This window comes from Schistocerca americana, chromosome 8 (genome assembly GCF_021461395.2).
Source record: "Schistocerca americana isolate TAMUIC-IGC-003095 chromosome 8, iqSchAmer2.1, whole genome shotgun sequence".
Lineage (NCBI taxonomy): Eukaryota > Metazoa > Arthropoda > Insecta > Orthoptera > Acrididae > Schistocerca > Schistocerca americana.
Window position 1 is genome coordinate 331,125,646 of NC_060126.1, and position 27,075 is coordinate 331,152,720.

The 27,075-nt window shown below is 38.1% G+C and overlaps 1 protein-coding gene across 2 annotated transcripts in view; it reads left to right on the plus strand.

The window, feature by feature from the left end:
• The window catches only part of LOC124545454 (NADH-ubiquinone oxidoreductase 49 kDa subunit-like), a 173,233-nt gene that overhangs the window by 127,331 nt on the left and 18,827 nt on the right, over positions 1 to 27,075 (plus strand). For both annotated transcript variants that reach the window (XM_047124381.1, XM_047124380.1), the window contains 3 exons: positions 21,394 to 21,581; positions 21,822 to 21,985; positions 22,081 to 22,200. In XM_047124381.1, coding sequence (XP_046980337.1) covers positions 21,394 to 21,581; positions 21,822 to 21,985; positions 22,081 to 22,200 — 472 coding nt within the window. The remainder of the gene's footprint in view (positions 1 to 21,393; positions 21,582 to 21,821; positions 21,986 to 22,080; positions 22,201 to 27,075) is intronic.

Consider the following 27,075-nt stretch of genomic DNA (forward strand, 5'->3'; position numbering starts at 1 on the left):
ATGAACTTACAGATGGAGATATCAAAGCATTATTTTTGTACCAAATGTGACTGCTCTTCATCAGTTATCAGACCAGGGAATACTTGAAATCCTATAAAAATATCGTCATCATCTTCTCAGCTCATTGAGAGCAGTGACTGATAATTTTGAAGACTGTGTAATAATTGGTAGATGTCATAAGGTATTTAGCTGAAGTGTAGGAGAAGATTCTGAATATATCATTTGTAAGGCCTTGGAAAACTCTTTTAGACCTTGAAATTGGCTATTTTAGCTTTGAATTCATATGAGAAACTGGAGTCAAAGAAGGAACCAATGATGTTGTTTTGTTGCTGTTGTACTGGGATGTGAGGATGTTGATGCAGAGGACATCACAGAATAGGTTGCAAATGATGAAGTTGATGAGATTGCTAATGATGAAGTTGATGAACTCACTGATATTATGGACATGGTGATGCAGGATGAGGTAACACGAGAGGATGAGGCAACCTTAGATGACTGGAGAATCTCATTCCACAGGGCTAAAGGAGGGAATCAATCATCTGTCAAAGACCTCTTTAAAACCTCAGACCTGTAAATCTCATCTTTTTTGTTAGGTCTGGCTTTCCACATGTGTAATTATACATTTGTACATTACAGTGCAGATTGTTTTATGTTTCTTGTTAATAATTTTTGAAGGGCACAGTATTTACATAACAAACAGGCATAACTAGCACATATTATATATTTAAAGTCAGAAAAATGTTAATAAAATTGGGTTTTGGTATAAAAAAGGGTGTTTTGAATAGTATGGTTGTGGTCGGAGAAGTGAATTTATAGAACTCTGGCATATCTGGGCTGACTTTCTGCCCTATTAGGCCAAATAGTCAAGCAGATAATTGTGCATGGTCAGTTATGCTGTCTCAAGACAATCACCTAGTTTCTAACTGGAGTACGTGTCTTATTGAATTATACGTTAGTATACTGTTAATGAGCAGCATATGACAGCATTTTAAATTTCGTCAGTAATTACGTGAAATATTGAAAATCAAATTTTTGTAGCCCATGGGTACCATTGGATAGGCAACTTGCAAATGGTACCAGTTTCCAGGTTCTGAGATGGCCAGTTAGTAATGAAGATCTGTCTGAAGTGTACGTTTATATGGAAGTGAAACATGAAATGTGGTGCTACAGAAATACAGTGAAATGGGTAGATCAGGTAATTAATGGAGAGGCACTGAAACAAATTTGAGAGAAAAGAACATCTATGGATCAATTTGACTAAAGTGTTCATTGATAGGATACATCCTGAGGCATAGAGGAATTGCGAATTTGGTAGTGGAAGGAAGTGGGGAGGGAAGGGGATTAAAAATTGTAGAGGGATACTGAGGTTTGTCTACAGTAAACTTGTGCAATGGATTTAAGTAGCAGCAGCTATGCAGAGATGAAGAGCCTAGACTAGCGTGGAGATCTGTATCAAACCATTCTTTGGTCTGAAGACCATTACAACAACAACATCAACAACAACAACAACAAACACTATGAATCTCACACTTAATAGAGACTGAAAACCTATGACCACCTTCTGCAGACAACATAGCACTGCTGCATACATGGCCTTTTGAAAGTATGCAAATGCATCACTGCATTCCTCCTCTCTTAAGTAGATCATGGATTCTTGAGACACCCATGCTGTCCTCATCTGCTGGGCTCTGGCTGAGTTGGTGTGCTGCAATGGGAGCAAACGGTCTGAGATGTTTCGAGCATGATATAACAGAATGTAAAATCATGTATGCCAGTAATTTCTTTACGTGTAATGTTTTATGTAAATATAGCCTTTGACTGTGAGTTTAACAACTAAGAGACTGTTATCTTTGGTCATGCGGGAAGGAGGTGGATCTTTGGAAAAGGTGGTTGGCGGTCTTTTGATCTGGAGTGTGGGTTGGAGGAGGTGGTGATACAGATGTGGTGGAAAACAATGTCTTATTTCATATCAGTGTAGAAGTGTTAAATGTGAATAAATGAATTAAATAGTGATGTGCAAAACTAATGTAACGCTTGCTCTCTAAAAATCAAATTACCACATCGCCCTAAAAACCAGTTGGTCTCATCCAAACACAAAGAAAACCGTGGGAACTTCACAGTGGAATCATCTCTAGACTTCACAAAGACAACAACGCAGCCATCAATATGAGTTAAGTACCAGACTGTTCATACTTGTTAACAACCTCGGACTATAAATTTGAATCTCCTGTAGTTCCTGAAGTCACCATGTGGACAAAGGAGTAGGACAACTTATACTCTGTGGAAATTTTAGGAAGAGCTTCGTTAAACTTGGGGGCTCGTCCGGGATATTACAGTTAAGTGTGATGAGACTAATTGTGCTTTGTTTGCAGGACAGTATAAACATTATAATTCATAAAACATGAATAACATTGTACATGTTTCCTGGACCAGAAAAAGTAGTGTGAGAACCAATAAAGCGGAGAGGTGGACCTGTGATCAACGTCGTGGTGTGAAAAGATAAGTACGATTCTTCTTTGTTTTAAACTTTTCATCAAGACTGTGTCCAAACACGTGGTGTCATACTAACGCTATCAGAAGAAATTAAAAAGGAAATGGGAGAAATGTTGGACTCGACCGTGTGTGGCGTAAGTGACGATCCAGATGTCTCACAAACCGAAAGATAACCGGATCAACAGGACTGGTTAAGGTTACTCTTTGCCAGAATGGGACAAATGCAGTCCAAATTAACAGTGGCAATGAATTCAAATAGTGAATTCCTAGAATCGAAAATAAATGCATCCAGTGAATCGCTAGAAGCGAAATTGAACTTAACTAGTGAATCGCTGGAAGCACAAAAATGAAAAGCAACGGTGATGTACTGAAAGAAGAGATCTCAAATTTAAAACTTCAATTAGGAGAAAGTTTGAAGGGCGTGAACTCCAAAATTAAGGCTATAGAAAATAAGTTTGTGATCTTAGAAAATAAATTGGCCACAGTTAGCTCAAGTCAAGGGAAAGAGATTGAAAGGTTAACCTCAGCTCAAAGAACTGTGGAGGAGAGGGTAGATAAATTAAGTCTAGATACAGAATCAAAAGTTAATTCCTTAGATGCTGAATTAAATAAGATACAAGAGTCTGTAACATGTAATTTAAGTGTAATAGACAAGAGATTCACTAAAATGCAAGATAATTTTGTGTCTAGAAATTTATGTATGAATGGTGGAAGTGTGTGGAGTAATTCAACTGTAAAAAGTTTTCCTTGTGATAATTTACACCCTGTAGACTTTTTATAACACTGCTCTGACAATCTTGTTCCTGGCATGTCTGATAATCTAAAGATTAAATTTGTCAAAAAATTTCTTGAGGGAGAAGCTTTGTCTTGGGCAAACCAACATTTCAATGAGTGGTTTGAGACTGAACAGGCTGGATAAAAAGTTAATTTTTAAATGGGCCTAGTTTCAGGGGCAGAAACCACTCAATGAAAGACTTTTGCAGGGATCAACTTAGGAAATTGGTGCATCTAGATAAGCCCTTCGATGAAATGACGCAAACTGATGCCCTTAAAAGAAGGTTACCTGAAAGAATACAGTGGGAATTAGTGCATGGACCTGATGACTGTTTAGACCAGTTTCTAAAATATATAGACAAATTAGACAGGGCAACGGAAAGAAATGTGCAACAGTTTAGTAATGGAAACCATTACAGTGGGAGGTGGAATTCTGATTACCATGGGGAGAACCCTAGAAGGGACGATAGATTTTTTCGGAATGAGCACCAATGTGATAGAACAAGGGAGTATAATGGTAATGGGAGAGGGAGAAACTGGGAAAACAATGGTGTAACTAGGAACAACAGATGGGAAGGTAAGAACAGAATGAGTACAAATTAGAGGAGTGACAATAGAGGTAGCCATCCGGAAAACTCCGGACTGCCTCAATGAGGGTCCACAGCTTTGGGGTGAACAAATTTAAACATAATAGGACCACTAACTTTCACACAAAACCAAATAGTGTAAATAACTGTACCATTAACAAACTGGTTAAAAACCAGGAATATCAAGTGAATTATATAAGTTTTGATAAAAAAATTTTGGGATGCTATGTGGCACAGTAGACCACCACAAAATAAACATAGGAGAGACCAAAGTTCTGATTCAATTTTGGATGAGGAGATGTTAAGTGATTTTTACAGCTGAGCAAAAAGGGGAGAGCAAGCTAATAATGAAGAGAGTAATAAATATTTTAGTTCAGAATTGGGGGGGGGGGGGTTGTTCACACAAGAAGGTAATAGTGAGTCAGCTGATGATAAACCTAAGCGACAGGAAAAAGAATCAACCATAGAAAGTGAGAAACGGAGAGAAATAGATGAAACTGGCAGTAAAGTATACCCTAGTAGTGATGATGTTAGTATTATTGATGTGAAAAGTGTGGTAAGCAAACCAGAAGGTGAGTACAATGTTTTTATTGAAATAAATAATGAAGTGTTGAAACTTGATGATAGTTGTGGTGACGAAGCAAAGGAATATGGTAAGAATAGTGAAGTGACAGCCGAAAATCAATTGTTACATGTCTGTCCGATCAGCTCATGGTTAATGAAAGTGGTGATACCAACAGTGAAAATATTGTGAAAGAATTAGGTTTGCGTGATATTATTGAAAGTAAAGGAAGCCAATTTTTAGAAATTCTGTGGAACCAGTATAATGAGAGTTGTAGTAGCAAAGTATTTTGGTATCATCTAGGTATAATTAGTAGAATTTTATGCCCAAGTTGGTGGGAGAGTAAAAGAAAGAGTCTGAGTGAAAGGTACATAAACAGTAGTGAGTTATTTTGTGTGCAGCCAAAGTGTAAACTTGATGCTAATAACTTAGAATCTGAAACTCATGTAAACTTGATGAAGACTGAAAGGGAAGAAGTAGATGGAAATTATAAAGAAATTGAAAAAGATTTATTATATGAAGTTCCCGAGGGGAAGGCAGATGAAAAGGAATTAGGCTGCCCATACATTAAAATAAGAGTAAATCAGTGGGAAGGAAATTGTCTTATTGATACAGGAAGCCCCATATGTGCAATATCAGAAAAATTTAGTGATAAAATTGGGGATGGTAAGAACTTTGTAGAAATGCCAGTTGTAGGGGTAAAAATCAGAGGTGCCACTGGTAAGCAAAGTAAGGTACTTAAGAGTCAAGTATTGTTAACATTTGAAATTGAAAATGTGGAATTTGAGCAGGGTTGTCTTGTGGTCCCAAGGTTAGAAGAAAATATCATTTTTGGCATGGATTGGGTCTTGAAAGTGGGTGTAAGCTTCTCCTGGGAAGATAAGAGTGTTATAATTACTGAACCTGAGAAAAATAGATTCTGAAAACAGAAATGTTCATCCTTAGCTGTAGTAATTCTTGTAACCATATCAAAGCTGTTGTAAGCGAGGTAGATAATCAAGCCATAAGTGGTAACACATCCTTTGATCTTATAAATGAACAAAATTTTGAAGAATTAGTCGAAGTCAAATTGAAGGAAGCTGTAAATCTAAGCGAAAGTCAGAAAAATCAGTTAAGAGAAGTGTTATGTGAATTTCAGGATACATTTAGTGAGAGACGAGGGAAGGTAAAAGACTATCAGTGCAGACTTTACTCAGAGATCATCATCCTTTCTTAAAACCATATGGCATTCCGTTCTCCAGGAAAAAAGATGTAGAAGGGGAAATCCAAAAAATGGAAACTTGGGGGATTATAGAAAGAAGTAGAAGTGCATACAACAACCCATTAGTAGTTGTGTCTAAGAGAAATGGTGGGGTTAGACTTGTACTTGATTCTAGGCACCTTAATAAGGTTTTGATTAGAGAAAATGACCATCCTGACAATATGGATGAACTTCTGCACAAATTTGATACTGTAAAATTTATGAGTAGCCTAGACTTGACTCCTGGTTTTCACCAAATACCACTTGAACTTGATTCTAAGAAGTATACTGCCTTTTTGTATGGTGGCAAAAGTTACCAATATTGTGTTGTCCCTTTTGGATTGAATGTATCTGTGGCTGAATTTATTAGAGCATTGGATTTTGTATTAGGTGATGAATTGTCTTCAAAATTAATAGTGTATGTAGATGACATTCTTGTAACTGGAAAAACCTGGGAAGATCATCTAAACCTTCTGAGCCAAGGCTGTTCAAAATTGAGGGAAGGGAAAATGACTGTAAAATTGGAAAATTGTTGTTTTGGAATTAATGAACTGAAATTTTTGGGGCATAATATTTCAGAAAAGGGAATCTTGCCTGATAAGGATAAACTTGAGGCCATTGTAAACTTCCCTACCCCCAAGAACGAAAAACAACTCAAGTTCTTTTTTGGTCTCACTGGATTCTATAGAAAATTTCTTAGTACCCAAGCTTTAAATGCAAACTGCTTATGTAACTTACTAAAAAAGAATGCTGTTTGGGATTGGACACATGAATGTCAGGACGCATTCGTGGAAATAAAACAACTGTCCCAAAGTCAGATGTAGTATAGCCCTGTTATGTCATTACCATTTTGTATAATGACGGATAGTAGTGAGACAGGTTTAGGGGCACACTTGTTTCAAAACATAGAAGTAGAAGGAAAATTAGAACACCATTCTATTGCTTTTGCTAGCCGTGTTTTACAAAAGTATGAAAAATTCATATACAGTCATAGAGAAGGAACTACTTGTCATCCACTGGGCATTCAATAAGTTTAAAAGTTATCTGTTAGGGCTCAAGGTTATTGTCTTCTCTTACCATAAAGCTCTATCTTACATTCAGGAGTGCAGACTCTATCATGACCGTATAACAAGGTGGGTTTTATTCCTTCAACAGTTTGACTATGAGATCAAATTTATTCAGGGTAAACATAATGTCTTTGCAGATGCCCTTTCCAGGCTACCAGTAGGTGCAGATGTTGAAAATACTTATGGAAAATAAGAGAAAGAGTTCAAACTTATGTTCTTAAAGAGTGTAAAAGATGAAGCTGAAATACTAAAAATCGGTAATGATATTTGTAGAAACCAAAATCATGATGAAAATTGGAAGTTGGTTAAAAGTTATGTAGGGAAAAAGGGAGGAGAAAAGGTAGATCAGTATTATAAAGTACAAAAAGGGATTTTGTTTAGGAGACCTAGACCTGACTTAGACAATTGGAAACTATGCTAGCCTGAGTAATGTATTGGCACGTTAATCAGTTACATACATGAAAGCTTCAGACACTGCAGAGCAACAAAATGTATACAGAAGATACAGGAAAATGTATAGTTCCATAATATCAGTAGGAGAGTGAAGAAAACACTTGAAACCTGTGATCGTTGTCAGAGAGTAAAAATGAGTAACCAAACATCTAAAGGATTGATGCAAAACATTTTACCAAATAAAAAAAAATTGACAGCTATCGATTTATATGGATCACTACCAAAATCAAGAGGAGGGTACAGTTACATCTTCATTATAGTTGATGTTTTCTCTAAATTTATAAAATTGTATCCATTAAAGAGAGCAACCAGTAAACAAATTATCATCAAGCTGATGAATCATTATTTCACAAATGTTGGTATACCCCAGGCCATCATGTCTGATAATGGGTCACAGTTTACATCTAAATTATGGAAAATTTTTATTGAAGATACAGGAATAAAACATATTTTGATTTCGGTTTGTCACCCGTCAAGTAACCCAGCAGAAAGGTACATGAGGGAAATTGGAAGGCTTTGCAGAACATATTGTAGTAAAATTCATGTTAATTGGATTGAAAATGTTACTGACTTCGAGGGTATAATGAACAGCCTACAGCATTCATCCACTGGTTTTTCACCTTATGAAGTAATGCTTAATAGACGACCTGCAAATTTGATTTCTGAGAATGTTGATATCCCACCTTGTCAAACTATGACACCCCACCTATGACACAGCTGTTAGGAACCGTATGAAAAGACAAGGAGAGGTAAGAAAATGGAGACATGATGCAAGAAGTAAAGGAGTACAGTTCAGGACAGGAGATCTGGTTTTAGTAAAAACACAGGAAAAATCTAAATTGATGAGTTCAGAAATAAAGAAATTTTTTGACATCTATATAGGCCCCTTTGAAATCAGGGAAAACCCACACCCTAATGCCTGTAGGCTAATCTACCCAAAATCCAAGAAGTTATTTGGACTGCGCAATGTTACAGAGTTAAAAATCTACAAACATGACCCATAAAATAGTCATTAATAAGTAAAATGCTGCTCGTAAAGAACTAGTTGACTGGCCCAACTATATCACTTTATTGTTTTATCATTCAAGGAAAACTTCCTGTCAAAGTGTGGTACTATGTCAGCGAAAAGTATGAAGTAGCTTTGTGTTAATGTGAATTATGTTTGTACTAATTTCTCTTTGTTCTCTAATATACCCATTCATTAAATTTCGTATGAGATCAGTGTGTCAGACTATGAACCATTCTACAGTTTCATAGTAATGTCTCTTAACAGAAACTAAAGTTAATGATGTGCACACTTTTAAAGTAATAAGATACGAATAATGATTGAGTGTAAGAAGACAAAACCTTGTCATTTGTAATTTATGTCAGATGGAACATTATTTAATGGATAAAGCAAACTGGAGGTACTTGTCAGATTATGAGAGTGTGCTTTGAAAGACCAGATATGTTGTAGTGTATTAAAAATATAGTGGGTAGTCATGAAATTTAATAATGCGAATTAAGAATGTATTGAGGTTTAGAGCATTATGGAGACAGTTGTTGATATGTTACGTTTGAAACTCTTGTGATGGATTGAAGGTTATGTGATACTAATTTTGAGGTTTATATTGTGGGAGAATATTTTTTAATAATTTAATGTTAAAGTGAATGAAGAGCTGTTAGGAATTTAACCCATGCTCTGTTACACAATTTGAAATAATTTCTATTCGTGGCAGTATTCTATTTGAGCACATGAGAGTAAATCAAAATGAAACACTGTTTAATAATGATGTAAAGTTAAGGTATAAATACTAACAATCTTACACAATGTAAGTGTAGAATTTGTCATAATTTGACCTATAAAGCTGACATAGATGTACAATGTGAGGATACTGCAATGCTAGAGACACAATCATATAAGGAATGTCTCAGCTACCTTATTATAAAGGAAACATTAAATCATAAATATGTAAACCAATCTGACTCTGAAAATACAGTGCTGGTCACGCATAATTGAATTTGCACTGGACTCACCATGTGATTACATTCATCACGCATACATGAATTTTCCTAAGAGACAACCATTTGACATTGTGTATAAGTATTGCATAATTTTGAACTATGTCTATTTTATGTATGTGGTTAAAAGAACCTGTTTATTTTGGAATAATGATTTCTTTAGCTTTAATGGTTGTTTTGGGCACAAGCCATGCCATAAGGTATTTTATTGAAACACTTATATTAAAAGATTGTTAGAGATGCCTTCATTCCACAGTTTACTTAATATATTGCAAAGAAACTGCTGACAATGTTTCCTGCTATCAGAAGAGTGAGTTTAACGAAGATGCATTAAGTCAGTATTGAAGTAAACTTGAGTTTATACATATACTATATAATTATGTACCCGTCTTAACATGGCTCTGCAGCTACCATGATCAATTAAATATAAGGTGCCATATTTTGTTGTTAGTTATAAGTTCATTACACTTATTAGTCAATTCAACCAATGTAACCTTCAAATTGTATATCATGGAAAGTATATATATATATAACTAAGATCATTTGGGAAACCAATTTTATTACTAACTTTCTAAACTGGAAATTTTATTATGATGTGTGTATTAGATATATTTTATTCCATAGTGACACACAATCCCATGCATGGCATGCATGGACTTGTGTGTGTGTGGAGGGGGTATTACAACAGAACGTAAAATCATGTATGTCATTATTTTATTTATGTGTAATGTTTTATGTAAATATAGCCTTTGACTGTGAGTTTAACAACTAAGAGACTGTTATCTTTGGTCATGCGGTAAGGAGGTGGATCTTTGGAAGAGGCGGTTGGCAGTCTTTTGATCTGGAGTGTGGGTTGGAGAAGGTGGTGATACAGATGTGGTGGAAAACAATATCTTATTTCATATTGGCGTAGAAGTGTTAAATGTGAATAAATGAATTAAATAGTGATGTGCAAAACTAATGTAATGCTTGCTCTCTAAAAATCAAAATACCGCATCGCCCTACAAACCGGTTAGTCTCATCCAAACACAAAGAAAATCACGAGAACTTCGCAGTGGAATCACCTCTAGACTTCACGAAGACAACAACGCAGCCACCAATATGAGTTAAGTACCAGACTGTTCGTACTTGTTAACGACCTCGGACTATAAATTAGACTGAGGAAATTTTAGGAAGAGGTCTGTTAAAATGGACACATTCTGCACCCAACTTTCCGTGTCAAACAGTATGGCAACACCGATGACACTGGGGCTGTTTCCATGTCGACCTCGGGCATTGGCTCAGGTGACAATGCTCATTGTGCTGACCATTACTGGTATTAGTAGTTGCTCAGAATGGATGACAGAATCTCTGACAGTGATGCTGGAAGCAATAGAGGAAGTGCTGGTTTGGCCACCAAGGAGGGATGCCCTCACCCACATGGGAATGGAGAATCAGCAGTAACAGGTGATGTGATGCCCAATGTGGATGGTCTCAGAGGTGATGGTGCCTTGGGCAGAGGCCATCCTCTGTGTGGATGTTGCAGACATGCTGGCCCCTGCATCTGGTGATGACACCTGGAATCCATTTAGGGTGATGTCAGAAACTGCCCACACAGACAGCCACACCCAGCCAGAAGAAGTGTGGCAGCTGCGTGGATTGATGTCCAGAAATATGCAGAAGGCATAGCAGTGTCCTTGGCTGGCACGTGCGGAGTAACTCCACCAACCTTTTCTTGCCTAACAGCTTGAAACAGTATGAGGAGAGAAACTGATGGAAGGCAAACATTGGATGAAGAGATGGAAACATCCTTTTTCATCTGAGTTTTGAATGTTCACACTAGGCCTCATCATTAGATTGTGGATGGAATGTTGGGGCAAGGATGTGACAGATACCATGGGAATCGCAAAACCGTGCGAACTCTTGCAATCAAAATTGTGGGCCATTACCGGACACTAATGTCGTCGGCAAGCATTCAAGTGAAAAAATTTTGGACAAGGCTGTGACAATGGCAGGTGTGAATTTGGAAACACAACAAATGACATACAGAAAATGAGAATGTGTATCAATGAACAGTAGCCAATAAGTGTTGAGAAAACGGCCGGTGAAATCCACATGCCTATGATCCCATGCATGCGACGGTATTGGCCAAGAAGACAATAGTGTCCAAGGAGGTGCTTGTTGCACTGAACACTGTGAAAAGGAGGTAGCCAGGTGGGTAATGTTGCCCTCCAAACCGGGCCACAACCCAAGTCAGTGGGCCAACATGTTTGTGCGTGATAAACCCCAATGACCTTACATGTAATAAATGGAGAACCTCCAAATGAAGCACTGATGAAATCACTACCCAAGCTGCTGTGTGATCCTTGTCTAAAAGCACAACACCATCCACAACAGAGAATTGATGTTGAAAGATGTAATAATTACGAAGATGCATGAGAAGGTGGTGAATCCAGCCAACCATGTTGTGCAAGTGGCAAGTGTTATGGCCTTCCGCAAAACTGGATCTGAAACTACAGCTTTCATGACCTGTGTGCTGGTTACAGGGGAATCATCAACTGTCTGCCGTGTGGCGACATCAATATGGAAACAAAGCAACAATTCCTCTTGATCAAACCCCAGGTCCAGACTGGCTGGAAGGTGGCACAAAGTGCTGTCATTTGTGTTGATTCGTAGGGCAGAAATCAATCTCTTAGTTATAACATGAAAGGAAAAGAGCCCAATGTTGAATGTGATGTGCTGCTTTATCCGGAAATTATGCAGAAGGAATGAATAAGAAAACCAATGGTGACCAGGTAGAATTCGGTACCACAGTGAGAAACATGGAATTGCTTTACAGCATATGCTATGGCCAAAGATTCCTTTTCTAATTGAGAATACCTAGTTTAAACATGGGTCTACATTTTTGAGGCATAATCAACAGTCCGCTTGGTGCCATCAGTATATCTATGAGCCAGTACTGCCCCCAACCCATACTGTGAAGTGTCCATCACAAGGACCGAATTGAGGCCTTGTTGGTATGTCACAAAGCAAGACAAAGACTGCAATATGATCTTAAGGTTGGAAAATGCCATTTCACAAGCCAGTGACCAGCAAAACTGAGCCCCTTCATGCAGCAATGCATGTAATGGCTGCGTGATTGTTGCTGCCCCAGTCAAAAATTTATGGTAGTAGGCAACATGACATAATAGCAGAAACATATTGATGAAAGTGTTTGAGACTCTCATGAGAAACTTCAAACCCAAGATAAATAGTAGAAGCTTGAAAAAATTGGCATTCTCCCAAAGTACACTTCAACCCAGCTGCTTGAAGGACAGAAAAGAGAGTAGGGAGGTTTTGTAAATGGTACTCAGTGGAGGCACTGGAAATTACACAGTCATCCAAATAATTTGCAGAATCTGGCACAGATGCTGTAAGCTGTTCCTAAAACATTGAAAAATAGTGGGAGTGTTGAAAATTCCAAGAGGCAACAGGAAGTAGTGGTACAGTCCAAAATGTGTATTGATAAGTAACATACTTTGTGACCCTGTATCTAAAGGGAGCTGTAACTAGGATCTGACTAGTCAATTTTTGAGAAATATTGACTACTTTATAACCTTGCAAGGAGTTCATTTGGGTGTGGTATTGGGTATGTATCCAATATACATTGTCCACTATAGATAGTGCGTTCAGATACTTTAGAACCACCACAGAGGCATAATTGGCCCAACAATCTCTTTACTATAACTATGGGGTAGACCATTCACTTGATGCAATAGGGAAAACAATGCTGGACTCTATGAGGTGATCTAATTCATCTTTGATTTGTTCCCTGACTGCCACTGGAACTGGACAGGCCCAGAAAAAGTGAGGCTGAGCAGCAGGTTTCACGGTAATGTACACTTGAAAATTATTGGCACATCCCAGTCCAGGAGAAAACAAGGAGGGAAGCTCAGAATATAATGCATCTAACTGTGTATACAGCACATGTTCAGACACTAAATTCACTTTATTTGAAATGGTAAAACCAAACAACTTAAACGTATGTAATCCAAAAAGATTCTCCATATGTTTGTTATCTACAACAAGAAATGTAAGTGACCAGACTACTGACTTATAGGTGATTGTGGCAGAAAAGTGGCCAAGAATAAGAATACTCTGTTTACTGTAATCTACTAACTTTTATGACATGGAGAGGTGAGCAGGAAACTAAATCCATATAAGTTTGTTGGTTTAACAAGGTTACTGCAGCTCCTGTACCCATTTGCATGTGCAGAGCTTTATGAAAAACCACAACATTAATGAAAAGCTTGTTTGATACAATGGAAGTAGCCAATATAATGTTTACATCCATATCCATATCAGGATCATTGTGCTGAATTTTTGCATTACAAACAGAAGCAGTGTGACCTTTTCTGTTGCAGTTTTGACAGGTAGCCCAGCATTTTGGGCAATCTGGGCACTCATGGTTAATGAAACAATAAGGGCGAGATGGGAATGTGGAATGCATACCTTGCTGTTTACAGGCCTGTTTACTTTGTTGTTGTGGCTGCTGCTGGGAGTGAGGCTGGCTACATTGCCCTTTGACACTGTGATTGTGTTTGGACTGCCATGACAATGTCTTCCCATTGCAAATTATCTGAAGCTTGGTGTGGCAGAGAGAGCTGTATTGCTGATGCCTCACACCATTGCTGAATTTGGTTACCATCAGCATGCGACACCTTGAAAGACTGTGAAATAACTAAAACCTTGGAGAGGGATTGATTTTCACACTGGAGGGCACACTCCCACAGCTCACAATCTGAAGCTAAATGAATGATAACACCTCTCACCATCTGATCAGCATACAGCTCTTTATGCACATTGGACACAAAATGATGATGGAGTTCAGCCTCGCATGATTGATAGGATTGATGTGGTTGCTTCCTGCAATAGTAAAACTCAACTGGGGTTGCAACAACTTGGGTGCACTTACCACTTAACAGTAGTATTGTGAAATAAGCTCACACATTTGGTCAAACGTTAAAGAAGACAGATCCTGCAAAGGGGTGAGTTGATATAGGATCTGATCCATTCTTGGTGATATCCATGAAAGGAGCAAGGCAAGACATAAAATAGCCTCAGTAATCCCAAGAGCTAGAAAGTCTTATCACAGACGTATCTCTTTTGCATCCCATTCCTCAATGGACTCATCATATGTATAAAGGGGAGGCAGATGACCATGGGGGCCATGGAGGGCAAAACAGCAGGTGACACAGATGGAGGAACATGCTGACTAGGCAAAGCAGATGCCAATGATTGAAGTACCAGAGTTTGATTGTCCAGTGCCTGTGATTGGTGGTGCAATGCCAAGGCAAATGATTCTTGCTGTTCAACCAACTGATGTAAAATGTCCTCTGTAACACCTTCAGCCTTCATGAGAATAAATGGAGAACCAACCCAGGTAGAAATTTGTGCAGAAAACAGGACCACTCTTGACACCAATCATGTTGCAATTTGGTGTAGGTACAACATGACCAGCAGACGGACACAATTTTATTATGCAGAAGCATTAACAACTTGAACTCAGTGTTAAAGAAACATTCAGCAGGAACCAGTTATGTACACAAAGAGCTATAGCAACATACATAGAGAACTGAGGCAGAATGTAGCGCAGCTATCCATAAATAAACTGGAGCCCAAGGCGGGCTCTGTCAGTGATTTTCTCTCTCTCTCTCTCTTTTTCACATGCATGCACACACACACACACACACACACACACACACACACACACACACACACGCGCGTGATAATACAGCACTGCCCACTGCTGCAGATGTGGCCTTTTGAATGTATTGAAAGTGTGCACGTGTGTCACTGCAGAAACTACTCACATTACTTATGAAACACATTTGACTTTAACAATAAAATAAACGCATTTGGTTTCTATAGCTCACATTCTAGCAGTTATAATGAAAAATTCATTCATGGATTTACAGCAGTAGTCTAAAAAAAAAAAACAATTTCAATTGTAATTTGACAATCACTCCTCCACCATTCAGATATTTTATTTTAATGCATCAAAGAGCAAAGGTTATTGAGATTGCATGTTACATGCATCTTTGAGCCTCTGACAACTTCAGTGATGAATTGTAAGGGTTACATTTTTCTTTTTGTGTTGTAGCAGTGAACGCTACTGAAAGTGTTCAGTGCACTGCACTGTTGCTGCTGTGGCTTGGTGTTGTATCACAGATACACATATTTACCACAGTAACCTTCCTATCTTTAATCACTGTTATTTAATTAAATAAAATCATTAATTATCAAGAGTCTTTTAGACTTTGCATTTGTGTAATACTTTAACAACAGCAACAGTGCTACAAGCATATTTTGAGTTCATCTTTTTGTACACCTAGTTTTGGATCATCATTCAGTGAACATTGTGATTCAACTGCAGTTATTTCTTACATCCCAAATTATGTCATTTTCCTGTGACAGATACAGTTTATTGAATAAGGAACACATCACAGTTGCAACTTAAATTTCTCCTGTCTGTCAGAGTAGCATTTATAACAGTACTGGTCAGTACTAATTCACATTATAAATGAACAGAAATATTGCCAAAGTTGTGTAAATACTCGTTTCAAGTGCGTTTTTAAATTTCCAATTTTTTATTTTAAATTACTGCATCCAAATATGATTCATGTCAAATTCTTGAATTTTAATTTTTTCTCTTTCCTGAACTTTGTTATGTAGTGAATTCATACAGGAAAGCTTCTGTTCTTTGTTACATAAATCATATAAAGGATAGAATGCAACAAGTGTGGAGGTAACTGAGTAGATATAGGAAAGGAATCTAAATCCCATCACTCACTTTGGAAACATGGTGCTCACCACAAAAACACTCACAAAATTAGGCTCTTGAATGATGGAACGAACACATAATTCCCATACTATATTTCCAGAAAACTTGGGTTTCTATTAAAACAAATGTGTAATGTAATATTTCAGATTGCCCAATATGCTTACATATCACTGACTCATAGCACAATAAAACTGCAGAATGTAAAAATATGATGTAACATCATTAGGGTAAGTCATATATGGGGTGTTCGTGCACAGTTTGAAAAGCTGGTAAGGGTGTTGCAGGATAGGTTGTGCTGAGAAATGATTCTTAAGCAAAAAAATCAGATATGTTTCTGAGTTAATTAGCATTGAAGTTAGCCAATCAGTCTGCTGCAACAAATTCAAGTGGTCCACCAGATACAATTAGTGTTAGTTCTTCTCATGGTGTAAGTGACAGCACACCAGACTGCTCAGCCGTTGGCTCTGGTTTGAGCCTTACTATCATCCCATGTCCAATATTTGTATTGTTCTCTTGTTTGGTTTTAGGAAACCAAATGAACACATTTATTGACACTACCTCTGGTGAGCCACTTGAATTTGCTTGCACAATGGCCTGACTGGGTAATTTCAAGGCTAATTAACTTGGAAATGGTGCAACATATTACTTTTCTCTTAACAGTTATTAATCAGGACAACCTACCCTGGAACACGCTAACATGCTTTTCAGACTGTTTCTGACCACAATGTATGTTAAAACCTACCATCTGAGTTACATGAACTTTTACGCCTAAATTTATGATACAGAAAACATCATATCATAAAATTGTTGACTATATAAAAGTAAAAGAAGATTATTTCAGTTTTCTCTTTGAGTCATCAATCTTTGTGGCTGATTTGATTGCAGCCTACTACAAATTAGTCTCTCACACCAGCACCTTCATCTCAGAGTAGCACTTGCACCCCACATCCTCAGCTATTTGTTGGGCACATTCAAATATACGTCAAACCTTACAGTTTTTACGTTCTACACTACTGACCATTAAAATTGCTACACCAAGAAGAAATGAAGATGATAAACGGGTATTCATTGGACAAATATATTATACTAGAACTGACATGTGATTACATTTTCACGCAATTTGGGTGCATATATCCTGAGAAATCAGTACCATAACAACCACCTCTGGCCGTAATAATGGCCTTGATATGCCTGGGCATTGAGTCAAACATAGCTGGGATGGCATGTACAGGTAAAGCTGCCCATGCAGCTTCAACATGATACAACAGTTTATCAAGAGTAGTGACTGGCATAATGTGATGTGCCAGTTGCTCGGCTGTGATGTGCCAGTTGCTCGGCCACCATTGACCAGATGTCTTCAATTGGTGAGCGATCTGGAGAATGTGCTGGCCAGAGCAGCAGTTGAACATTTTCTGTATCCAGAAAGGCCTGTACAGAACCTGCAACATGCAGTCGTGCATTATCCTGCTGAAATGTAGGGTTTTGCAGGGATCAAATGAAGGGTAGACCCATGGGTTGTAAAACATCTGAATTGTAATGTCCACTGTTCAAAGTGCCGTCAATGTGAACAAGAGGTGACTGAGACGTGTAACCAATGGCACCCCATACCATCATGCTGGGTGATATGCCAGTATGGCAATGACGAATACACGCTTCCAATGTGCGTTCACTGCGATGTCGCCAAACATGGATGTGACCATAATGATGCTGTAAACAGAACCTGGATTCATCTGAAAAAATGATGTTTTGCCATTCGTGCACCCAGGTTCGTCGTTGAGTACACCATCGCAGGTGCTCCTGTCTATGATGCAGCATCGAGGGTATCCACAGCCACGGTCTCCGAGCTGATAGCCCATGCTGCTGCAAACATCATCGAACTGTTTGTGCAGATGGTTGTTGTCTTGCAAACGTCCCCATCTGCTGACTTAGGGACTGAGATGTGGCTGCATGATCCATTACAGCCATGCGGATAAGATGCCTGTCATCTCACCTGCTAGTGATATGAGACCGTTAAGATCCAGCACGGCATTCCATATTACCTTCCTGACACCATCGATTCCATATTTTGCTAACAGCCATTGGATCTCGTCCAACGCAAGCAGCAATGTTGCGATACGATAAACCACAATCGTGATAGGCTACAATCCGACCTTTATCAAAGTCGGAAACATGAGTGTACGCATTTCTCCTCCTTACACAAGGCAACATTTCACCAGGCAACGCCGGTTAACTGCTGTTTGTGTGTGAGAAATCGATTGGAAACTTTCCTCATGTCAGCACGTTGTAGGTGTCGCCACCGGAGCCAACCTTGTGTGAATGGCTCTGAAAAGCTAATCATTTGCGTATCACAGCATCTTCTTCCCGTCAGTTAAAGTTTGCATCTGTAGCATTTCATCTTTGTGGTGTAGCAATTTTAATGGCCAGTAGTGTATTTCTCTCTCTAGTACCATGAAAGTTGCTTCTTGATGTCTTAACATATCCTGTCAACATGTGGCCCCCTTCTTGTCAGTGTTTTCCATGTGGGAGACCACATGTTGTTTATTTCCCCATCCTTTCCCAGTTCTAGTTGCGCACCACCTATAATGATTGTAATATTAATGAGATGTTAAATTGTGACTCCTTCCCAGAATAAAAATATGTATTTTTCAAATAACATCATATTCTGTAGGAAAAGTGTGATTCAATTTGCAACACTTCTTCTGAATTCCTGAGATAGCACCTATAGGACAAGAGATTTAACAACAGCTTCCATATATTCTACTGATCCAACTGAGCAGTGATTAACCATCCCAACATCTTACAGCAAATTTCAGAACTACTTCTGTTCATGTGGGTGGGCTATACAGGGTGTTTTGTGACTGTAATAAATACTTTCAGGAATAACAAGGAATGACAACTGTATCAATATGAGATAAAGGGTCATGCTGTGGAAATGACAATTAAAAGATACCAAATCAACTGTGCTAGTAGAATCTACTACTTGTTGGTTGTGCAGTGTAATACATCTATATGTTAATGTAGCTACCCAACATTGCAGGGTAGGCAAGCCTGACCAACAAGCCTATGCCCAATAATTGGGTGAAAGCACAGGTTACAACAACTTATAAGAAGGGTGATAGAAGTGAACCACAAAACTAGATAGAAGTGAACCACAAAACTACTGTCCAGTACACTTGACATAAATTTGTTGAAGAATCTTAGAATGTATTCTCAACTACAAACACAATGAGATATTTCAAACAGAATGAACTCCACCACGTCAACCAGCATGGATTCCAAAAAACATTGACTACGTGGAACCCAACTTGCACTTTTCTCACATGACATAATGGAAAACTTTTGATAAAAGCAGTCATGCAGACACCGTATTTCTTGATTTCCAAAAAGCATTTGACTCAGTATCACATCTATCTCATTATCAAAAGTATGATCTTGTGGGATATCAAGCAAAATTTGTGTCTGGATTGCGGATTTTTTGGTAGGGAGGACACAGCATATTATCTTAGATGGGAAGAGTAATCAAAATATTATCTAGAAGTAACTTCTGGTGTGCCCCATGGAAGCATGTTTTGATATTGCTGTTCATGTTTTATATTAATATTAATCGTCCCAGACTTCTCACATGTGATGCACTCGTCTATAATGATAAGTTATCAAAATGGGGCAAAGATTGGAAACTTGCTTTAAATGTTCAGAAATGTAAAACTGTGTACTTCAGAATATGAAAAAACATAGTATCCTATGAATATAATATCAGATAGTTGGATTTGGAAACAGTAAACTCACACAAATACCTGAGTGTAACACTTAGTAGGGACATGAGGTGGAATGATCACATAGGCTTAGTTGTGGGTAAAGCAGATAGCAGACTTTGGTTTATTGGTAGAATACAAGGAGGATGTAATCAGTCTACAAAGGAGACTGTTTATAAATCACTTGTGCAATAGATTCTAGAATATAGCTCAGGTGTGTGGGGCCTGTCCCAGATAGGACTAACAGGGGGATACTGAACACATACAGAGAAGTGCAGCACCAATGGTCACAGATTTGTTTGACCTGCAGCAGAGTGTTACAAAGGTGATGAAAGAACTGGCTTGGCAGACTGTCGAAGAAAGAGAGAGAAACTATTCAGAGAGAGCCTACTCACAAAGTTTCAAGAGCCAACTTTAAGTGATAACTCTGGGAATAAACTACAATACTCTGCGTATCATCCAAGTAGGAATTGTGACAACAAGATTAGTTTAATTACAGCACAAACTGAGGGATTTAAACAATCATTCTTTCTGCACTCCATACATGAATGCACCAGGAAAAATCCTAATAACTGGTATAGTGGGATGTACCCTCTACCATGTACATCCAAGTAAGGATTGTGACAACAAGATTAGTTTAATTACAGCACAAACTGAGGGATTTAAACAATCATTCTTTCCGCACTCCATACATGAATGCACAAGGAAAAATCCTAATAACTGGTATAGTGGGATGTACCCTCTACCATGTACATCACAGTGATCTGTAGAGTACAGATGCAGGTGCATATGCAGAAATGCATTGCATATACTCTGAATTGGTCAGTCTTTGTGCAAAAATATGTAAGACTGCAAGATGTGTTAACAAGTTGAAGTGTACAGTCAACCACCCCAAAACATGATGATGTTCATGATAACAGAATTAGCATTGGCCTACATGATTTTCATGTATGGGCAAAAAATGGATACTGTGTGGAAGTTGACATTGTATCAAGCCACATAGCAGACATACAACACAAAATATTTCCAAGAATATTCCAAATAATTAAGGGAAATTGGCCAAGTGGAACTGTTTTATTGGAAACTTACTCACCTAATTTGACTCCACTTAATCCCTTCTTGTAGAGTCGTGTTTCAAGTCTTCTGTATGAGACACATGCTGTGAGCTTCTACGAAGAACTCTTGCTCTCTGTGACATCATTTAAACAATGTTGGTGTTGTTCTAACATGTATGACGTAACTTTGTGCAGTGATATTATGCGTTCATAGATGTTGAGGGACAACTGTTGTGATTATAGCACCCTGTGTAAGTTACATAGATAAATAAAGGTACTAAAAAAATATCTCTACATGAATTTTTATCATTATGAGCAGACCAAGAAAAATTTGAAATTTTCTGCTTCACTTATAACTTTTGACTTAGTCATTTCTAGGCCAAAATTACAAATCACAAACTAATACACATGCCCTTCTCCGTCATCCTTGAAAAATCATCATTACGGAAACACACTGTTAATACAGGCAGATAATGTCAAACAGTAAGATAAGCAGCTTAAAATTGTGTACTTGTTTTTAAAAAAATATTGTTAATTTTATATTTTTATTAAATTGATAATTTTTTTGAGGGCCATATTGATAAATTTTATTTGTTGGTGCATCTAGTTCTTTTTGCAGAGATAACTCGCCTTCTGAATCATATTGTAGCCACAGCTTCCCACATGCTTGATGTTGGAGCAATGACACCACTCTTCTGGCTCTTTGAAGAGAGAGAAAAGATGATGGAATTTTACGAAAGAGTATCAGGGGCAAGATTGCATGCTGCTTACATTCGACCTGGTGGAGTCCATCAGGTTAGTTTCTACAACTTTCTCATTAAAGTAACATATTGTGTAGAGTTGCTGTTATGTCTTGTGTGAGACTATATAAATACTTAGCAAACTGGGAGAATGAGTGGATGATTTAAGGAATACAGTACAAGTATGTCAGACAACCATTGAGTTAAGTAAAAATATAAATAAATATATTCACACAAAAAAAAAATATCTTGAATAGTTATGATTGTTAACTGTGTAACAGCTACTTTGTTTCAGGACATCCCCTTTGGTCTTTTGGATGATATATATGAATTTGTTAGCAAATTTTCAGAGCGTCTGGATGAAGTTGAAGATATTATTACAACTAATCGCATATGGATAAAAAGAACTAAAGACATTGGAGTAGTTTCAGCTGAAGATGCTCTTAATTATGGATTCAGGTGACTGGATTTTTAATGTATTTTCAAAACTGAAATCATATGCAGTTCTCAGCTACAATTAAATACTTTACTACGTTCCTGATGTTATGTTGTAGTGGAGTGATGCTAAGAGGATCTGGCATTAAGTGGGACCTACGCAAGACACAGCCATATGATGCTTATGATGAGGTTGAATTTGATGTACCTATTGGAACAAATGGGGACTGCTATGACAGGTATCTCACCTTAAAGTTGCTGTACAAAATGCTAACAACAAGTCTGAACACTGTTGATGAATGACTTAATGAAGTGTAATAACCAGAGAAAATTTATATTATGACACAATGCAGGCTCTCATGCTGGAATTTACATTACTGGTGACTTTAGTTGTTTGGATATTAGGCTATGTTCTAAGGCATGTTCTGCACTAAATGTTAAGCACAGAAACATACCTTAGACCATGGCCTAATGCCTAAATAACTAAAACCACCAAGGTTATATTATGATATTTTGTTTATTTAGTGGATCAAACATACACTGATTTGGAATTTCTCCTATAATTTACAGAAAGCTGCTAATTTAGAACATCATTTATAAGTTGAAATGATTGTTATCATATCCAGTGTCCCTATTTAAACAATAACAAAATGGGTTTACATATTATCTGGAAGTATTTCATTGTCACTCTGATGCTCATCTGATACCCACAGCAGTGGCCTTACCAAAACTGAAAAAACTGTAATACTGATAATAGAAGATTAGAATAATACCCATTGTGGAAAGATAATTAGCTTCTGAAGTGCTGTTAAACTCCACTAAAGTGCTAACCCAGAAAAATATGCGGGAGAACATCTGTATAGTGTGAACATTGGGGTGAGGGGCTCATTGATTATGGCTTTGAGTTACTTTGATAGCTGTGCACAGTGGACCAGGGGACCAAGAATGCAGTTTTTGGACAGTCTTTGGAGAATACCTCTATCTGATGGTACCCACTTCTCAAACCCTTGGTAGTGAAGCACTTTCATTGCCCTAATTTGTCAATAGTCTCAGTGGTGTTCGTTTTTGGTCGCACATCAGTTACGATTTTACTGTTAAGATGTCTGCACTCACAGCAGAATCTATACTAGTTTCATCAGTGTCTATTGTCACAATAAAAGTGTAATTAAATGTTTCTAAATGGTATTTAACTAACACATTTCATATTGTTTACTAGTAGATAAACGCGATCTAGGCTTAAATTTTCCAAGTTATAAACGTTTAAAAACCTGACCAAACACATTTGATACATAAATTCTTTAAAAGCAAAGAAATTACTAATTCATTCTTCTGTCATTCTATCTCTAAATCAGTACAAAAACAACAACAACCTGACTCATGGCACCAAGGCTTTTTTTTTTTTACATGCAGCCAATCTCGCATCCTTTACAAATTTAAAACATCCTGTGGGAGCTGTTACAGGTTAGTGAATAGAGGGATTTGTTGCCAGCCGGCCGGAGTGACCGAGCGGTTCTAGGTGCTACAGTCTGGCACAGCGCAACCGCGACGGTCACAGGTTCAAATCCTGCCTCGGCCATGGATGTGTGTGATGTCTTTAGGTTAGTTAGGTTTAAGTAGTTCTAAGTTCTAGGGGACTGATGACCTTAGAAGTTAAGTCCCATAGTGCTCAGAGCCATTTGAACCATATTTGTTGCCTATCTTCTAGGAAATACTTTCACTGGGGTGTGGTGGTGGTGGTGGGGGGGGGGGGGGGGGCTGCAGTGGGGAGAATGTTGGGAGAACAGGAGAGGCTTTCTCCTGGCACTGCAGAGTATGCAACAGGAACATTTTTATTTGGAAACAGGGAAGGAAAATCTGTGCCCTTGGCACAGTTGGAGGAAGCAAGGAAGGAACTGATAAGGATCAAGGGAGATAGGGCGGAGGAAGGTGGTTGGCAGCTGGTAGGAGGATAGAAAGAAAGAGAATGCAATCTGACAGTTTGTCATCAACACCAAAAACAGGTATCTACCACTGCCAGAGTTAAGTGGAGAAGAGCCTCAGGTAGAACAAGGAGCAGAAAATGTGCAGCACATTTCAACTGACACCAAGAAGCCTAGGAGTGTACAAGTGTTAGCAAGAAGAAAGTGCTGCTGCTAGGTAGTAGCCATGGGCGAGGTGTAGGCTCTCAGTTACAGGAAAGTTTAGGAGCAGTATACCAGTCCACCAGTATCTTCAAGCCAAATGCAGGGTTAAGTCATGTGATAGAGAACTTAGGGTCTTTATGTAAGGACTTTACAAAAGAGGACCATGTAGTGATTGTGGGTGGGGTGGGAAACAGTTTGGACAGGGATGGGGCATATGACATAGTGGTGACTTGGATGAGATAGCTTCCCTTACTCATGGCACCAATGTACACCTTGTTGAGCTGTTCCAGTGTCGTGATCGGCCACACCTTGATGGCGCTGTGAGGCAAATCAATGTGGGGTTAGGGATGGCTCTGAGGGCAGCCAACTTTGCTCATGTTTCTATGGTGCCTGTTGGGACTGTCAACAGATGGGGTTTTACTAGGCATGGCCTACACCTAAACAGGACTGAGAAGGGAAGATTGGTACAGCTGATTCATGAAAGTATAGCTGGTGGATCTCAGGCTACACATGGTCAAATACCTGTTGTCATGGGTAGGAAAAGTAAGTATTTTTTAGGACAAATCAAGACAACAGGTTCTCCTGCCTGAAGAATATCTCCAGAACTTCAAAAAATACTGAACAATCACTCACAAGACAGATTTTAACACTCCAAAAATCACTCAAACCATATGTCACAAAGGAAAACAAACAATTGGAAAGAGTAACATGGGGCATTTCACAGACTTAACAATCCTCCACCAAAACATTCAATCAATAAAAAATAAAATACAACTATTAGAATTTTAGCTTCAGTCTTTGATCTTATTGCAGAACTCCTTCAAGGAGTGGAGGATCGTGCATTTATATCAGAAAAGGAGCACAGTTCAAATCAAGACATGACCTCAGTACAGCAAGTGAAGCAAACACTTTGAGATATCAGATATTCATTTAATAGGGCTTGATATCACCAAGAAATTAATCATTTTATGTGTGGATAGATCTCCCAGTGTTAGAGTGGATACTTTTTTCAATAAATTAACAGAAGTTATAGATTAAGTCTCAAGTACAAAGGTCAACATAATTCTTTGTGGGGACATTAACATCAACACTATTATCATAAATGAATCCAGCAGCACCTTCATAAATATCCTGCAAAGTTTTGGTATGTCCCTATTGGCCAATAGTGCAACAAGGGTTACTACAATGACTGCATCAGTAGTTGACCATGTGGTCACAAATATGGACAAAGAAAAATGCGATGTAGCTGTAAAAGATCTCAGACTATCAGACCGTCTCTATCAAATAACAACAGTAAAATCAGGCATCGAATCATTCCCTAAACTACAAGCCTATAAACAACATCTATCAGAAATCAAAATAAAAGATTTTTCAAAGGAACTTGCAAAACAAAGCTGGGATGAAGTGTATAAGGAAACTAATGTGAATATAAAATTCTCTAAATTCTCCACATTATTTAAACTGGACTTTGAAAAGGCATTTCCAAAAATATCCATGTCTGTATCAACGTCTCACAAAAACGATGGATAACAACAGGTATTAAGAAGTCCTCCCAAACACTTCAATACCTCAGTTCCATGAAAAAGAGTTGCAATGATCCAGAATTCTTAAATTTCTCTCTTAGATACAAAAAGATCTATGGGAAGGTGCTGATTGCTGCAAAAAAGTCATTTAATGACGAAATAATATATAATGCAGGGAATAAAAGCAAAGCAGTCTGCAATGCTATAAAAAAGGAAACAAGGAGAGGCAAAGAAAGACAGAATAACATACTGCTAAGGGAGGGGGATAAGGTAATAAATGATCCAAAACACTTAGCAAACTATGTAAATGAGCATTTTTCAAATATTACAGAGAAGTTACAGCAAAAATTCCCCCAAAGAAATATGACGGGCATTTGAAAAGTCCGTGCAAAGTCTGAGAGATGGCATCACCAGCATGTATCGAGGTCATGTTTAGTTAGTAGCATCTTTGGAAAGAACGCACACCAAGTTTCAGCCATATTGGTCTATTTCTTTGTGTTTGGCATTCATGTGAATCGAGGAAGTCGAGTGATTGTCAAAAAATGGATGAAAAAGAATTTTGTGTGGTAATTAAACATTACTTTATGAAAGGCAAAACGCCTCAGGAGACTAAAGAGAAGCTTGATAAACATTGCAGTAACTCTGCAGCTTTGATAAGAACAGTTTAAAGTGGTTTCAAAATTTTTGGAGTGGCCATATGGACACAAGTGAAGCTGAACGTTCTGGACACCCTGTGGAGGTTACGACTCCGGAAATCATTGATAAAATCTATGATATGGTGATGGATGTCAGAAGAGTTAAGGTGCATGAGGTTGCTAGTGCTGTGGGCATCTTGAATGAATGGGTACATAATATTTAGCATAAACATTAGGATATGAGAAAGCTATCCGCAAGATGGGTTCCACGATTGCTCACGCTTGATCAAAAATGGAATCATGTGAAGTGTTGCAAGGATGGTTTGCAGCTGTTCAGGAAGAATCTGCAGGACTTTAAGTGTCATTTTGTCACTGTTGATGAAACATAGGTACATTACTATACTCCTGAGACCAAATAACAATCTAAACAATGGGTTACTAAGGGAGAATCTGCACCAAAAAAAGGCGAAGACCATTCCTTTGGCCAGAAAGGTTATAGCGACTGTCTTTTGGGATTCACAAGGGATAATCCTCATCGACTATCTGGAAAAGGGTAAAACTATTACAGGTGAATATCATTCATCGTTATTGGATGGCTTGAAAACCAAGCTGCAAGAAAAACGCCAGCGATCAGACAGCAAAAAATTCCTTTTCCATCACGACAATGCACTAGCGCACACCTTAGCAGTTGTGGTCACAAAATTAATGAAAATAGGATTCCAACTCATTTCACATCCCCCGTATTCTCCAGACTTGGCTCTGTTGGACTACAATTTGTTCCCCAATGTGAAGAAATGGCTGGTGGGACAAAGATTTTATTCAAATGAGTAGGT